The sequence below is a fragment of the Saccopteryx leptura genome, chromosome 3, assembly GCF_036850995.1.
Source record: "Saccopteryx leptura isolate mSacLep1 chromosome 3, mSacLep1_pri_phased_curated, whole genome shotgun sequence".
Classification (NCBI taxonomy): Eukaryota; Metazoa; Chordata; class Mammalia; order Chiroptera; family Emballonuridae; genus Saccopteryx; species Saccopteryx leptura.
Window position 1 is genome coordinate 268672116 of NC_089505.1, and position 16330 is coordinate 268688445.

A 16330-nucleotide genomic window follows, 5' to 3' on the forward strand; every position below is an offset into this window, starting at 1 on the left:
GTCCTATGCCAGCTAGAGTCATAGAGGAGCTGTTGTCTGAGGCAGAGGAGGGATGAGAAATGCCCTAACTTTTTACTCTTCCTTCCACCCTCGAATTTTCCACCAGCAACATCTGAAAGCTGATGGTACCTGGAAAATGGACCTGACAGGGTCATTCCTCCTGCAATACAGAACAGAGCACAGAGAAGGGCTCAGAATGGATGTGAGAGAAAACAGGCAAATGACTGACATATATCCGGTGCTTTGTACTTCACCGGGAGGACAACAGGGAATCCCTGGAGAGTTTGAAGTAGGAAGCTACAATCTGATTGGCACTTCTAAAATATAACCCAATCTGCAGTGTAAAAACTATACTGAAGAGAAAGATGATCGCGATGTTTAATTTTATATGTCAGCTTCACTGGACAGTAGAGTGCCCACATAGATGGTAAAACATTATTTTGGGGTATTTCTGTTAGGGTGTTTCCAAAAGAGATTAGCACTTGAATCAGTAGACTGAGTAAAGAAGACTGACCCTTCCCAATATGGGCACCATTTAATCATTTGAGGAACTAAACTGGACAAAAAGGCAGAGGAAAGGTAAATTTGCTTGCTCTCTTCTTGAGCTGGGACATCCATCTTCTCCTGGCCTCAGACATCAGACTCCAGTACTCAAACTTTCAGACTCTTAAGAGTGGCCTCGCTGCCCTGGCCAGTTGGCTCAGTGGTAGAGTGTCGGCCTGGCGTGCAGGAGTCCCGGGTTTGATTCCTGGCCAGGGTACACAGGAGAAGTGCCCATCTACTTCTCCACCCTTCCCTCTCTCCTTTCTCTCTGTCTCTCTCTTCCCCTCCGGCAGCCAAGGCTCCATTGGAGCAAAGTTGGCCCGGGCACTGAGGATGGCTATATGGCATCTGCCTCAGGTGCTAGAATGGCTCTGGTTGCAACAGAGCGATGCCCCAGATGGGCAGAGCATCGCCCCCTGGTGGGCATGCTGGGTGGATCCCAGTCAGGCTTATGCGGGAGTCTGTCTGACTGCCTCCCCATTTCTAACTTCAGAAAAATACAAAAAAAAAGTGACCTTGCTGGTTCTTAGGTGTCTGGACTCAGACTGAATTACACCACCAGCTTTCCTGGCTCCCCAGCTTGCAGATGGTAGGATTTCTCAGCCTCCATGATCACGTGAGCCAATTCCAATAATGAATCTCCTCTTATATCTCTACATGTCCTATCAGTTCTGTTTCTCTGGAGAACCCTGACTAATACAATGGTCATAAGAATAACAGTTCTGAGACTATTGCCTTTGTCTAGGCAGAGATTATGGTGACATAGACTGAAGTGTGGTAGTGGAGTGGACTGATTTAAAACAGATGTAAAAGTTAAGCTTGTGAGGAAAAAATACTGTTTCCAAGCGAGGGATAAGAAATAGGGAGTGACGTCAGAGAAATGGCGCCGTGATGATTGCTCCCAATACCTCTCCCTGAAACTTCAACAAATTCAACAACTAGAGACAGAAAAACAATCTCAGGAGCATCTGAAATACACATACATCAAACAAAGGTACGATTGGTGAAAAGGTGGCTGAATATACCCACTCTGAAGGAAATAAAACGGAGAACGGAGTATTCTGCTTTCCCCACTGACCTGAGCAAGGGCTGCTTTCACTTGAAACTGAGAGAAAACGAGGGCTGGGGGCACAGAGAAAGCTGGGCTAGGGCAGAGACATTCAAGCTAAGGAGAGAGTGTGCCCATGGCTCAGCCCACACGGAGCTAACACAAACAGCAGACCCCGGGAGAGGTAGATGAGCAGTTGCCTTATTTACTCCCGGTATCCTGGTTGGTGAGTGAGGGCAGTGTGTGAGTGGATCCACCTGGCGCGTCGGGCATGGGTGCCCACACTCCTGGACAGAGAGGCTGGGTTGGAGACTGTCATTAGTGACCCTCTGTGTGGGCTGTGACCAGAATTTCTGAATAATCGTGGCTTCCCAAACAACAGCACATGGGAAGTACACAAAAGCCGGCTTCCCTACACCCGAACCTGTCTGGGCACAGCACCTCTACCAGCCATACAGGCTAACAAAGCACACTCCTGGGCAAGAGAACTGTGGAAGTGGTGGGGAGAAGGGTGCGCAGGCAGCTTGCAGACAGCCTCTGGAGAGCAGACCTGCAGAGTGCTGAGGCATACTAGACATGCCTGGAGGCTCATAGAAAGACAGCTGAAAGGCAATCAATTCCCAGTCCTGCTGGATTATGCTGGTAGCTCTGGCTGGCAAAACCTTACCTAGAACCCTGTGTTGAGTGGGGATAGAGGGGGGATTTGGCAGCTCTTAGAGCCTCTTGCTCTCCAGGCAGTGGCTGAGGCAACTTCACAGTTGGGTCCCAGGCTGCTGGTTCAGGAAGGAGAGATTTGGGGAGAGGCTCTGGGGAAAAGGGACTCTCTCATCATCAGAGCCTACAAACCCTAACAAGCCCCACCTACCAATGGGACTGAGGCCTAGTTTATGTCATCACCATAGCAACACAACAGCAAATCTCTGCCTAAGAGTGCCACAGGGGCAGAACCTGGGGTACAGTGCCACTAGCCAAAAAGATAGAGAAGAAGGAAAAGAAAGAAGATAACTTCTCAAAACCAGGAAAAATCCACAGTCTTTATAACTTTTTCCATTTTTTTCTTGTAATTTTTATCTTTTTATTTCCTTCCACCTTGGTCATTTTATCCTCTTTCAGTTTTATTCTTTTCATTTGAACGTTATTACTTATAGGTGTTACATTTTCCATTCTTTTTTTCCTATGAGTGTTACATTACAAATAACTCAATTATTTTCTCTCTGTGTGTTTCTTCTTTTCTCTTTCACTTTTTCTCTCATTCGAATCTCACCCACAAACAAATTATTTTATTCTGGATTGAAATTTTTTCTTTGTGGCATTTTATGTGCTTTTTACTTTGCTTTTTATCTCTTTAGCATTTCCCCCAACACTGGCTCTTCATTCTATAGTTGTTGTACCACTTAATACAAAGAATTTTCATATTTCACTGTATTTTTTCATTTATTTTTTTTATTTTCTCTTACACTATTTTTCTCAATGAACCATCATTTACAAACAAATTATTTTATTCTTGATCCAAATATTTTCCTTGCAGAATTTAATGAGTTCTTGCCTATTTTTTTTTTTTTTTGCCTCTTTGTCCCTCTACCCCAACCCAGGCCCTCCATTCTATGTATTTTTATTCCACTTAGCACAATATAATTTTAAGTTTTTCACTACATTTTCTCAAAAAAAATTTTTTTATCAACTCTTATTAGTGTTATTAACAATACCACTCTCAAATGCCATTAAAGAAAAAAAATGAATATCATGGATACAAAAGACAGTGATCTAGCTCAGATAGATGAGGAAAATCTATAGAAAAAAATTTCAGTAGCTTAGAAACCTTGGATTTAAATGACAGAGAATTTAAAATTGAAGTCCTAAAAATACTCAGGGGTATACAAGAAAGCACCAAAAGGCAATTTAGGGAGCTCAAAAAACAATTCAATGAACAGAAAGAATACTTCATCAAGGAAACTGAAACTATGAAAATGAATCAAACAGAGATGAAAAACTCAATTCATGAACTAAAAAATGAGATAACAAGCTTAGCCAATAGAACAGGCCAGAGAGAGGAGAGAATTGGTGACATAGAAAACAGGCAACTAGAGGTACTACAGAGAGAAGAGAGAGACTCACAAATTAAGAAAAATTAGATAGCCTTACAGGAATTGTCTGACTCCATCAGAAAGAGCAACATAAGAATAATGGGTATATTAAAAGGAGAAGAGAGAGAAAATAGAGTAGAGAACATATTCAAACAAATAATAGATGAGAACTTCCCAAGCCTGTGGAAAGAACTAAAGCCTCGAATTCAAAAAGCAAACAGAACACCAAGTTATCTTAACCCTAACTGACCTACTCCAAGGCACATCATAATGAAATTGGCACAAACCAATGGCAAAGAAAAAATTCTCAATGCAGCCAAGGAAAAGAAGAATACAATATATAAAGGAAGGCCCATTAGATTATCAACAGATTTCTCAGCAGAAACTCTACAAGCTAGAAGAGAGTGGACACCAATATTTAAAGTTCTGAAAGAGGAACTTTTAGCCAAGAATACTATACCTATCAAAGCTATCCTTCAGATATGAAGGAGAAATAAAAACATTCACAGATACAGAAAAGATAAGGGAATTTATCACCAGAAAACCCCCACTTCAGGAAATACTAAAGGGGGTTTTCCAACCAGACACAAAGAACAAAACAAGACAAACTACAAGTAAAAGCTCCATCAAGATCACAATAAAAACAAAGTTAGTCTGTAACAAAGAAACAAAAAAGGGGAGAGGACAAAGATTAATACTAGCAAAGGAGGATGGAGTGCAGAAGCACTCTTGAGATAATGTACTATAGTTAACATAATATGTATGCTTTCCATTACTTAATGATAACCACCCCTGAAAAAACCAACACAGAAGTATATGGCTTGAAAATAAAGTAACAGAAAAAAAAATATGGATTACAACCAAACAAAAACAAATGATAGAAAAATAAAAGAAAGAGAAGAACAAAACAAGATACAAAACTATCAGAAAGCAATATATAAAATGGCAATAGGAAACCCTCAACTGTCAATAATTACACTAAATGTAAATGGATTGAACTTACCAATAAAAAGACAGAGTAGCAGAATGAATTAAAAAAGAAAATCCAACTGCATGCTGCCTACAAGAAACACATCTAAGCTACAAAGATAAAAACAAATTCAAAGTGAAAGGTTGGAAAACAATACTCCAAGCAAATAACATCCACAGGAAAGCAGGTGTGGCAATATTTATATCTAACAACACTGACTACAAGACAGCAAAGGTAATCAGAGACAAAAACAGTCATTTCATAATGATATAGGAGACATTGAATCAAGAAGAGATAACACTTCTTAATATATATGCACCAAACCAAGGAGCACCAAAATATATAAGACAGTTACTGAATCACCTAAAAACAAAAACCAACAAAAATACAATCATACTTGGAGACCTCAATATACCACTGATGGCTCTAGATCATTCATCCAAACAGAAAATCAATAAAGAAATATTGGCCTTAAATGAAACACTAGAACAATTGGATATGATAGACATCTACAGGACATTTCATCCCAAAGTGCCAGAGTATACATTTTTCTCTAGTGTACATGGAACATTCTCAAGAATTGACCATATGTTGGGCTACACAAAAAAAAATCAACAAATTCATAAAGATTAAAATTATACCAAGCATATTTTCTGATCATAAAGCCTTGAAACTAGAATTCAACTGCAAAAAAGAGGTAAACAAACCCACAAAAATGTGGAAACTAAACAACATACTTTTAAAAAATGAGTGGGTCAAAGAAGAAATAAGTGTAGAGATCAAAAGATACATACAGACAAACAAAAATAACAATACAACATATCAGAATCTCTGGGATGCAGCAAAAGCATTAATAAAAGAAAAGTTCATATCACTACAGGCCTATATGAACAAACAAGAGAGAGCCCAATTAAATCACTTAACTTCACATCTTAAGGAACTAGAAAAAGAAGAACAAAGGCAACTCAAAACCAACAGAAGAAAGGAAATAATAAAAATCAGAGCAGAAATAAATGAAATAGAAAACAGAAAAACTATAGAAAAAATTAATAAAACAAGGAGCTGTTTCTCTGAAAAGATCAACAAAATTGACAAACCCATGGCAAGACTCACCAAGGATAAAAGAGAAAGGACTCATATAAACAAAATCCAAAATGAAAGAGGAGAAATCACCACATATATCATAGATATACAAAGAATTATTGTAGAATACTATGAGAAACTATATACCACAAAATTTAACAATATAGAAGAAATGATAAATTTCTAGAACAATACAATCTTCCTAGACTAAATCATGAAGAAGCAGAAAGCCTAAACAGACTCATAAGCAGGGAGGAAATATAATTAGAAACAACTATTAAAAACTTCCCCAAAAATAAAAGTCCAGAGCCAGATGGCTATTCTAGTAAATTCTATCAAACATTTAAAGAATACCTGGTTCCTATTCTACTCAAAGTCTTCCAAAAAATTGAAGAAGAAGCAATACTGCCAAACACATTTTATGAAGCCAACATAACCCTCATACCAAAACCTGGCAAGGACAACATAAAAAAAGAAAACTACAGACCAATATCTCTAATGAATACAGATGCTAAAATCCTAAACAAAATACTAGCAAATCGAATACAACAACACATTAAAAAAATAATTCATCATGATCAAGTGGGATTCATCCCAGAATCACAAGGATGGTTCAACATATGTAAAATGATTAACATAATACACCATATCAACAAAACAAAGAAGAAAAACCATATAATCATATTAATAGATGCAGAAAAAACATTCGATAAATACAACATTATTTTCTGTTTAAAACACTTAACAAAATGGGTATAGAAGGAAAATATCTCAACATAGTAAAGGTCATCTATGATAAACCATCAGCCAACATCATATTAAATGGCATAAAACTGAGGACTTTTCCCCTAAAATCAGGAACAAGACAAGGTTGTTCACTCTCTCGTACTCTTATTCAACATAGTGCTGGAAGTTCTAACCAGAGCAATCAGACAAGAGAAAGAAATAAAAAGCATTCATATTGGGAAAGAAAAAGTAAAGATTTCACTTTTTGCAGAAGATATAATCCTGTACATTGAAAACCCCAAAGACTCCACAAAAAGACTACTAGAAACAATAAACCAATACAGTAAGGTCGCAGGATACAAAATTAATATACAAAAGTCCATTGCCTTCCTATATGCCAACAATGAAACATCAGAAAACGAGTTCAAAAAACAATCCCCTTCATGGTTGCAACTAAAAAAATAAAATACCTAGGAATAAACATAAAGAATGTAAAGGACCTATACAATGAAAACTACAAAGCATTGTTAAGGGAAATTGAAAAGATATAATAAAATGAAAAATATTTCTTGTTCTTGGATAGGAGAAATAAATATAGTCAAAATGACTATATTACTCAAAGCGATATACAAATTTAATGCAATTCCCATCAAAATTCCAATGTCATTTTTTAAAGAAATGGAACAAAAAATCATCAGGTTTATATGGAACTATAAAAAACCTCAAATAGCCAGAGCAAACCTAAGGCAATAGAACAAAGCTGGGGGCATTACAGTACCTGACTTCAAATTATATTATAGAGCCACAATAATCAAAAGCATGGTATTGGAAGAAAAATAGACATTCAGACCAATAGAACAAAAAAGAAAGCCCAGAAGTAAAACCACATGTAGATGACCAAATAATTTTTTATAAAGGGGCCAACAACACATAATAGAGAAAAGAAAGCCTCTTCAACAAATGGTGCTGGGAAAACTGGAAAACCACAGGCAAAAGAATGAAACTCAACCACAGTTTGTCCCCTTGTACTAAAATTAATTCAAAATGGATCAAAGACCTAAATATAAGACCTGAAACAATAAATTACATAGAAGAAAACGTAGGTACTACACTCATGGTCCTTGGCCATAAAGAGCACTTTCTGAATTTGACTCCAAAGGCAAAGGAAGTGAGGCAAAGATAAATGAATGGGACTACATCAGACTAAGAAGCTTTTGCACAGCAAAAGAAACTGACAACAAAACAAACAGACAGCCAAATAAATGGGAGATGATATTTTCAAACAACGCACAGATAAGGGCCTAATATCCAAAATATACAAAGAACTCATAAAACTCAATAACAAATAAGCAAACTATCCAAAAAAGAAATGATAAGAGGACATAAACAGACACTTCTCCCAGGAATACAAATGGCCAACAGATATATGAAAAGATGCTCATCTACATTAGCTATTAAAGAAATGCAAATCAAAACTACAATGAGATACCACCTCACATCTGTTAGATTAGCTATTATCAACAAGACGGGTAATAACAAATGTTGGAGAGGCTGTGGAGAAAAAGGAACCCTCATCCACTGTTGGTGGGAATGTAAAGTAGCACAACCACTATGGAAGAAAATATGATGGTTCCTCAAAAAATTAAAAATAGAACTACTATATGACCCAGCAATCCCTCTACTGGGAATATACCCTCATAACTCAAAAATACTGGTACGTAAAGACACATGCATCCCCATATTCATTGCAGCATTGTTCACAGTGGTCAAGACATGGAAAAAAGCCCTTCAATAGATGACTGGATAAAGAAGATATGGTACATATATACTATGGAATAGTACTCAGCCATAAGAAATGATGATATTGGATCATTTACAACAACACGGATGGACCTTGATAACATTATACTGAGTAAAATAAGAAAATAAGTAAAATCAGAAAAAACTAGGAACTATATGATTCCATACAAAGGTGGGACATAAAAAATGAGACTCGGGGACATGGACAAAGTGTGGTGGTTACCAGTGGTGGGGAGGGTAAGGGAGGGGATGGGGGAGGGTTAGGGACACAAAGAAAACCAGATAGAAGGTGACGAAAGACTATATGACCTTGGGTGATGGGTATGCAACATAATCAAATGTCAAAATAACCTGGAGATGTTTTCTCTGAACCTATGTACCCTGATTGATTAATATCACCCAATTAAAATTAATAAAATTTTTTAAAAAAAGAGATAGGGATGACTTTCAGGTTTCTATCTTGAATAACAGGAGAATATGGAGGGATCATTTGCTGAGTAGGGAAAATGAAAGGAAGAATATACATTTATAAGGAAGATGATCAATTCAGCTTTTATACTTTCAAGTCATCAAACTGGTGGGGTCTGATGGACAACTGGTTATCTGAGACTGGGGATCAGAAGTAGGATCTGAGCTGGGATACACTTTTAAAAGTCATCAGTATATACCCGGTATGTGAAATCAAGGAAGTGGAGAGGATCTAAGATCGAATACAGTCAGAAGGGTACCTAAATTTGGACAAAGTTCAATACTTAAAAGGATAGATAAAGAAGAAAGAAAACAAAATCAGAAAGAAGTTAGAAAAGATCTCAGGAAAAATTCAAGAGAATGCCATGTCAATAAAGAGTGTCTCAGAAAAGAGGCATGTTTTAATTAAGAAATCAACAAGTTTAGAACTAAGATATGACTTTAGTGAGTAGTGTTTCTCTTGGGGTTGGGAAGACACTGGGCTGGATTGTGAGATGAGGAAATAGAGACATGGAATGTGGACAACTAAGTATAAGAAGTTTGATTAGAGGCCCTGGCCAGTTGTGTCAGTAGAGCATTGGCCCAGCATGTGAAGAAGTCCCAGGTTCAATTCCAAGTCAGGGCACATAGGAGAAGTGACCATCTGTTTCGCCCTTCCCCCTTCTCCTACCCCCCTCCCCTTCTTTTCTCTTTCTCTTTCTCTTCCCCTCCTGCAGCCAAGACTCAAATGAGCAAATTGGTCCCAGGAGCTGAAGATGGCTCCATGGCCTCACCACAGGCACTAAAATAGCTCAGTTGCTGAGCAACGGAGCAGCAGCCCCAGATGGGCAGAGCATGAGCCCAGATGGGGGTTGTTGAGGCACACATAGGAGTCTGTCTCTGCCTCCCTTCCTCTCATTTGATTAAAAAAAAAAAAGAAGTTTGATTGAAAAAGGGAAGTGACAAGTAGGGCAGCAGTAAGGGGTAGGTTTCATTGGACAATAGCAAACACTATAAATTTTTAGCAAGAAAATGAATGACAAAATGAAAACAAGGTTTTGAGGGTGTCATTTCTACCAGGTTATACGAACATATGGGGTAGCAAATATATACTCACACCCCCAAGTTTCATTGCTCTGAGTGCCCACTGCTTTACATTATAGGAAATGTAAACATTAGACGATTATCCTTCCCGAAGTATTAATATATCCAAGGGTGCTGAAATGAACCCATCCTGGTCATTGCTTTCTACCACCACCCACATTAGAACTTGTTCACGGCCAACCAGCTGATCCCAACAGGTCTAAGCTGGTGCCATTTAAATCTCCTTGCTCCCACTAGCTTGGTTGTTTTGAGGGTTGCAGCTGCCAACAGAGCTGCCAGAAAAGCACCCACGTCACTGGTGTTGCTGCCAGAAAGGATGGAACCTCAGAGCACTCCAGGGACAGGGACCTGGTTAAACTGTCCATTTGTGCTGGCTTCATGTAGGCATCTGCTGGTTCACCCAAGCACAGACTCTCCTACAAAACAAGAACAACTGTGTGTATTTGAGAGAGTGTGTCAGAGAGGAGGTGGGGAGAAAGAGATTGATTGTTTGATTGATTGCTTGATTAAACTTACCGATAATAGCTGTCAGTAATGTGCTGTCTTTTGGTCAGTAAGTTCTCTATGTATTTTAACTCATTTAATTCTCACAACAACCCTCTGAGGTAGGTATGATTACTGTCATTCCTCTTTCATACCTGAGGAAATCGAGACATGGACAAGTGACATAATTTGAGCAAGGTCACAAATCTAAGGGGTAGACAGGCAGGAAGCATGTGCAGGCATGTCTGGCTGTGGACACCTTGCTCATAACCACTACTCTATACTGCCATTTTGACTTGGTGCTGAGGGTGCCTCTACTACCCACCTGACTCCTCTTCCCCTTATAATATGTTCTCTTCTCATTCTGAAATTTGACCACAGCCTCCACCCCACTCATCTTTACATCAGAACTATTTTTATAGCTGGTTTTATAATGGGGAGGAAGTGATCTAAGTCCCTTGATCCTATGCAGATTAGTGCTCTAGAAACTATAGAAAGGGAGATGGCTACATTTAAGCCCCAGATCAGCCAGGAGGTGGGTATCTCCAGGATTCTAAGTGGCTTCTTATCTAAGTCTTCCCACCATGAACACAAGGGTTAGGGCTCCTACTGAACCATATTTCCTGTTAGCCTAATACTGACCTGCCCAAGGTATTGGATGAATTGGAATCTTCCTCCTCACCCATGTAAGAGGATCACTACTGTGTCTGCTATTCTGCCTGCTAATGGCGCTGAAAGTTTTAGGCCCATAGTAATCAGGTTATATTTACTTTTTCTCCTTATAGAGATATTTCAAGAACCAGGATCCATTCTCTGCCCAGCTATGGCTTAGAAAATCTTAAGAAGCTACAGGCTAGGTCGACTTACAACCTGAAACAGCTTCCCAGTCTGGAAAAGTTTGTTGCTCTCATGGAGGCCAGCCTCACTTACCCCAGCCACTGCTGTGCCTTTGCCAACTGGAGACAGCGAATGTAAGTCTTCTCATATCCAATCTCTACTTGGGATTTCTGCAATGCAGAAGTTGGTCCCCTGCTTTCTACTTACCTGTGGCATTCAGAGAATCCACTGGCAGCCAAATCTTCCCAATAAAAGCTCTCAGCCATTTTCCAAATCAAAGCATCAGTATTGTGGAGGGTTTCTAATTTCTTTGAAAATGGGTTCACAGGAGAAAGCTACTCATACAGTAAACTAGCTACCAAATATTAAATGAGATAACATGAAAAACACCAAGCATAGTGCCTAACACATAGCTGATGCCATATGAATATTTGTTCCCTTTTTCTTCCATACCAATATGGATTTACCCTTCAGGTCCCAAACTCTGCACCCCATAAGCGTCCTAGAAACCATCCAAGTCAACTGTGGAAGAAAGAAGCATGAACACCACAGCAGAGACTGATGCACATATCCACAGCACATCCCAGCCCTTCTCAGCCTCTCTGCCCCAGCTTTGAATTGTAGCACCTCACAGGAAGGACAAAGTTTGGGACATCTGTAGTTCTCTTTGGCTTTCAAGGTTGTTCAGATGAAAGAAGGTAACCCAAATAGAACAACCTCACAGTAGATAACTGGTTAAAAATTTGAGGTAATCACAGACAGGATCTGGAGCAGGTGACGAGGGAGTACTTTACAGATTGCACGCGTTCCACTGGAAACAGAATTATTGGCTATCAGGGATTCTCAAAGCTCTCATCCACCCCTGAACTGATACGATTCGCACCACGCAGTGTACTCGATCACGTGACGCCTTGTCACCACTCTTGTATGGCAGAACAGCACTAACACAGCTTTCTGGTGAGATTACTTTACTGTTTAACATAGTCTCCTCTATTATTCAGCCTTTAACTCACATCAACCTGCTCATGTAGACATATTCCCTGCTCAAAAGCAAAATAAAATAAAATAAAAACAACAAACAAAATCTCCTAAAAATGGTTTGAAAGTACCTAGGAGTTCACCCTTGAACCCATCTGAAAGATATTCAGAAAAGGAGCTACTTTTCAGAATTTACATGTGTCATTGGGAAGCCATCCAGAGTTGGACACTCCTCAACGATTAGCTCAAGGGCTGGAGAATTTCTTCCTAATGACTACAATTCTTACGGGCTTGAGCTGAGGCAGAAGGCTTGCCTCTTCTATATTCACACAAGAGTCTTTCCAGCCAGGACAAGAAATATGCCTATGCACTGCCAAAACCCTGGAATCGAATACCCCTCAGGAGAACTCTCAAAGGATATTAAGATCACTGTAAGGGCTGCACGTGGTATGCTGCCTGGCCCAGCGCCAATATGCCACAGGCCTCTACAGTATCTTACTGTGTTGCTCCTACTCCTCTAGTCCTGCCAACCCCTGTGAAGGAGAGGTAGCCTTAGGGCCCTCCCAGCCAGCCATCTCCAGGTCTGCCTCACATCGCCCCATGACTTGAAGCCATCCCTGACCCCTCCACCCCCAGCTTGCACCCCCTTTAGGTCCCTATGGTATATCACCATCAGGGCCCATCAGTGCAGCAAAAGGAGGCCCCTGCCTCCTCTGAGAAGACGTGCCAAAATCAAAGTAAATTTGCAGTGGTGTTTTGTTGTTAACAAATTTAAATATACAAACACAAAACAAAACAGTTATGAAATTCAGAAGATAATCGCAAAATTTTTTAAATGGCATTATTTCACTGTATACCATAGTAGGTGTGGTTTGGTGATGAGATCCAAGTTTAAAGTTGTATGATAAAAGTGTTCTTCCAATCCTCATTTGGAAATGCCCAAAGTGTGAATGTGAGGCCTTGTGACAGTGAGGTTCTGGCCAGTGGCCCTCCAGCCTCTCACCAAAAGACCTTATTACCAATACCCCTCATTTGTTATCGAACCAGTTAGTTCCTTGTCATAGCTCTATACTCAGCTTGCACTGTGATTTTGTTCATTCTATTATTTAATTTTTCTTGTATCTAGGCATTTGCTTCACAGCTAGATTTTAAACTGATGGGCCATGACATATGCATCTAAGTACCCACACAGGGCCTAGTCCCCAGTGTTAGTTCACTAAGTAACCACTATCCTCTGTCTTCTTGTGGCTGATATATGCTGAGTGCTCACTGCCAGGGACTGTAGTAATTTATACCATTATCTCATTTCATTTTCACAAAATTCATAGTGTTATTTTCATTCCCTTCTCACAGAGATAGAAACTGAGGCTCAGAGACAGCAACCAACCAAAATGAGACTCAAACCCTCGGGTCTATCTGTCTCCAAAGCTCAGGCTTTTTACTCCACTATAACCTTCCCAAGTACCTGTTCATTGATGTATCAGGGTTCATGACTATTACTTTCTTAACTGACCCTAAACTGAATTCCTAACTCTTTATGATTCCTTGTATTTGCCAAGGTACCTCAGGGGCAAGACTTCATGTCCCTTGTTTCCATCTTTGTTTCTATTTTTTCTCAGAGTCATGCATTGTTTACCTTTCCCCCACTTGTGTCATTGGTCACTTCTGTTTCAGGAAAGGAAAGCATCAATATTTAAAATATATTGGTAGTGGTATCAACAGTAAGAATCTTCACCGAATCCAACATAAGCCCTGGGAAGTGAAGGCTGTCGTTAGATAGTGATGCCAGATTTGTTCCAATGAACAGAATCACAGTCTATAGGCACCAGGTCAATTGCCTTCTGTTCCTAGATTGCACTCTCCCTAATCTAGTGAAAGGATTTAGGAGTCAGAAGTTAGAATAAGGACCACAGAGTATTCCCTTGTGCCTGTCTTCCTTGTATATTCCTTTGTGCCTGTCTCTGAGCTTGCCTCACCTTTCTCTGACTAAACCAAAAGATCTGTGAATTTTCAATTACATGTATGTTAACTATTTACATAACCCCCTTAGTGCAACCCACGACTGATGTGAGAAGCTTTATTGCTTTCTAAAATACAAGATGGCACATTCTCCAACTGAAAAAGAGAGTCGTTTCCAAAAGAAAACGACTTCCTGGCAATTCAATTCACTTCTGAGAGAGAGAGAAAAGGAAGGAAAGGTTTCTCTAGCAACCCCTTCTCATAAAGGCTAATGGGGAGAAGTTCAGTCCAGGCAGCTTGGGACACTTGGCTAGCATTCATCCCTGAGTATCAATCAAATGATTTCTTTACCTCCTCCACTCCCTCCATTAGCTTCTCCTTCAAAGTGGTCTTTGAAGAGTTTTAATACTTCCCATTCATATATGAGATTACAAGGGGTCCTGGGGTAAGACACAGTTCCATTCCTACAACAGTGACATAACCCCAATTTACGTGTAAGTTGAAACACACACTATCCTAAGTCACTTACCTAACCTAAAACAGCTGTAAAATCATAATCTAGAACATAAAAACACAACTTAGCCACAGAAAAAGAATACTGTGTATTATTCCACCACACGCAACCAAACTAGTTCACCTATGTAGTCTGTAAATTTGATGCTAACAGTGTAAGCCAAAACACTTCCGTCTTAATTTTTTTAAGTTTCTATGGTAGTGAGCATCATAAACTCAAAACATCATAGGATGAGATTGTCATAACCTGAGGATCCTCATATGTTAAGGTTTTTGAAAGATGTAGCCACTTTACATTGCTGTGAGCTTGCCCTCCAGGGAGGGAGGAAGTTAGGAGTGTGTGTGTGTGTGTGTGTGTGTGTGTGTGTGTGTGTGTGTGTGTGTGAGAGAGAGAGAGAGAGAGAGAGAGAGAGAGAGAGAGAGAGAGAGAGAGATTTTTTTTCCATCCCAAAAGAGACCCAATGTGAAATATTTCCACTCTTTTGAAGCCTTTGCTTAAGAACAGAACGATTACCTCTGTCTCTACCTGGTCTATTCACCAGTCTGGGCAGACTACTTCTAATCTGGCTGTTATTCAAATCCTTTCTTTTTTTTTTTTTTTTTTTCCTTTGGTATCTCTCTGAAGCTGGAAATGGGGAGAGACAGACAGACTCCCGCATGCGCCCCACCGGGATCTACCCGGCACGCCCACCAGGGGGCGACGCTCTGCCCACCAGGGGGCGATGCTCTACCCCTCCGGGGTGTTGCTCTGTCGCGACCAGAGCCACTCTAGCACCTGGGGCAGAGGCCAGGGAGCCATCCCCAGCACCCGGGACATCTTTGCTCCAATAGAGCCTCGGCTGCGGGAGGGGAGGGGAAGAGAGAGACAGAGAGGAAGGAGAGGGGGAGGGGAGGAGAAGCAGATGGGCGCTTCTCCTGTGTGCCCTGGCTGGGAATCGAACCCAGGTCCCCGCACGCCAGGCCGACGCTCTACCACTGAGCCAACCGGCCAGGGCCTCAAATCCTTTCTGAAAGTACTCCTATTCCGTTGACAAGGAAGGCTTCTTGTACATTTGGGCTTAAAAGGAAAATTAAGGCAGAAAAGTGAGCCCAAGAAGAGCAGCTCCCTAGGAGATGACTTACAGTCTTGGAGTAAGTTAGGCCCCCTTGCCACCTGCATTTGCTCTGTGGGGCACTGATTAATGTGAGAGAGCCAGGTTTACTCTGTAGACTAATGCATGCCTGAAACCTACTGTGGCCCCTGGAGAGCGAGATAATAAAGAAAAGGACCCTCAGTACTATTTCAAGCAAATTAAACCTCCAAGTAGCCTAAGGACCAAAGGGCCAAGCACAGGGGTTGGCTGGGAACTAACTACAGACTGATCCTCCAATTTATGTAGATAAAAGAAGCAAATAATTTCTCATGAGTCAGAAAACTGTCCAGATTTCCAACGATTTGAGTACAGAAAACAGAAGTAGGATAGATCCTACTTGGGCATATTAAGAGGAGCTGAATGAAGATAAGGGAGGGAGAGGGGGGTGGAGTTGCCACCATGTCTGTAAATTATTTGCACTCAACAGCAAAGGCTTAGCTAGTCCCAGGCGCCTTCCTCCCCACATTCAGGTTGTGGCCAGATGGTTTCCCCAGTGGGCCATCTAACTCTAGGAATGCATGCATGAGTTGTTCTGTTCATTTACAGTAAGCAGCATTAACCCTTCATCTTAGCCTCACAGGCAGACAAACTGGTCGAAGGGGGGTAAAACAACTCAGAAAGA

General features: G+C 40.4%; 1 protein-coding gene across 1 annotated transcript in view; it reads left to right on the top strand.

Moving 5' to 3' along the window:
• FSHR (follicle stimulating hormone receptor) overlaps positions 1–16330 on the top strand; it is a 215966-nt gene that overhangs the window by 198310 nt on the left and 1326 nt on the right. The window contains exon 9 of the mRNA XM_066372724.1: positions 11074–11259. Coding sequence (XP_066228821.1) covers positions 11074–11259 — 186 coding nt within the window. The remainder of the gene's footprint in view (positions 1–11073; positions 11260–16330) is intronic.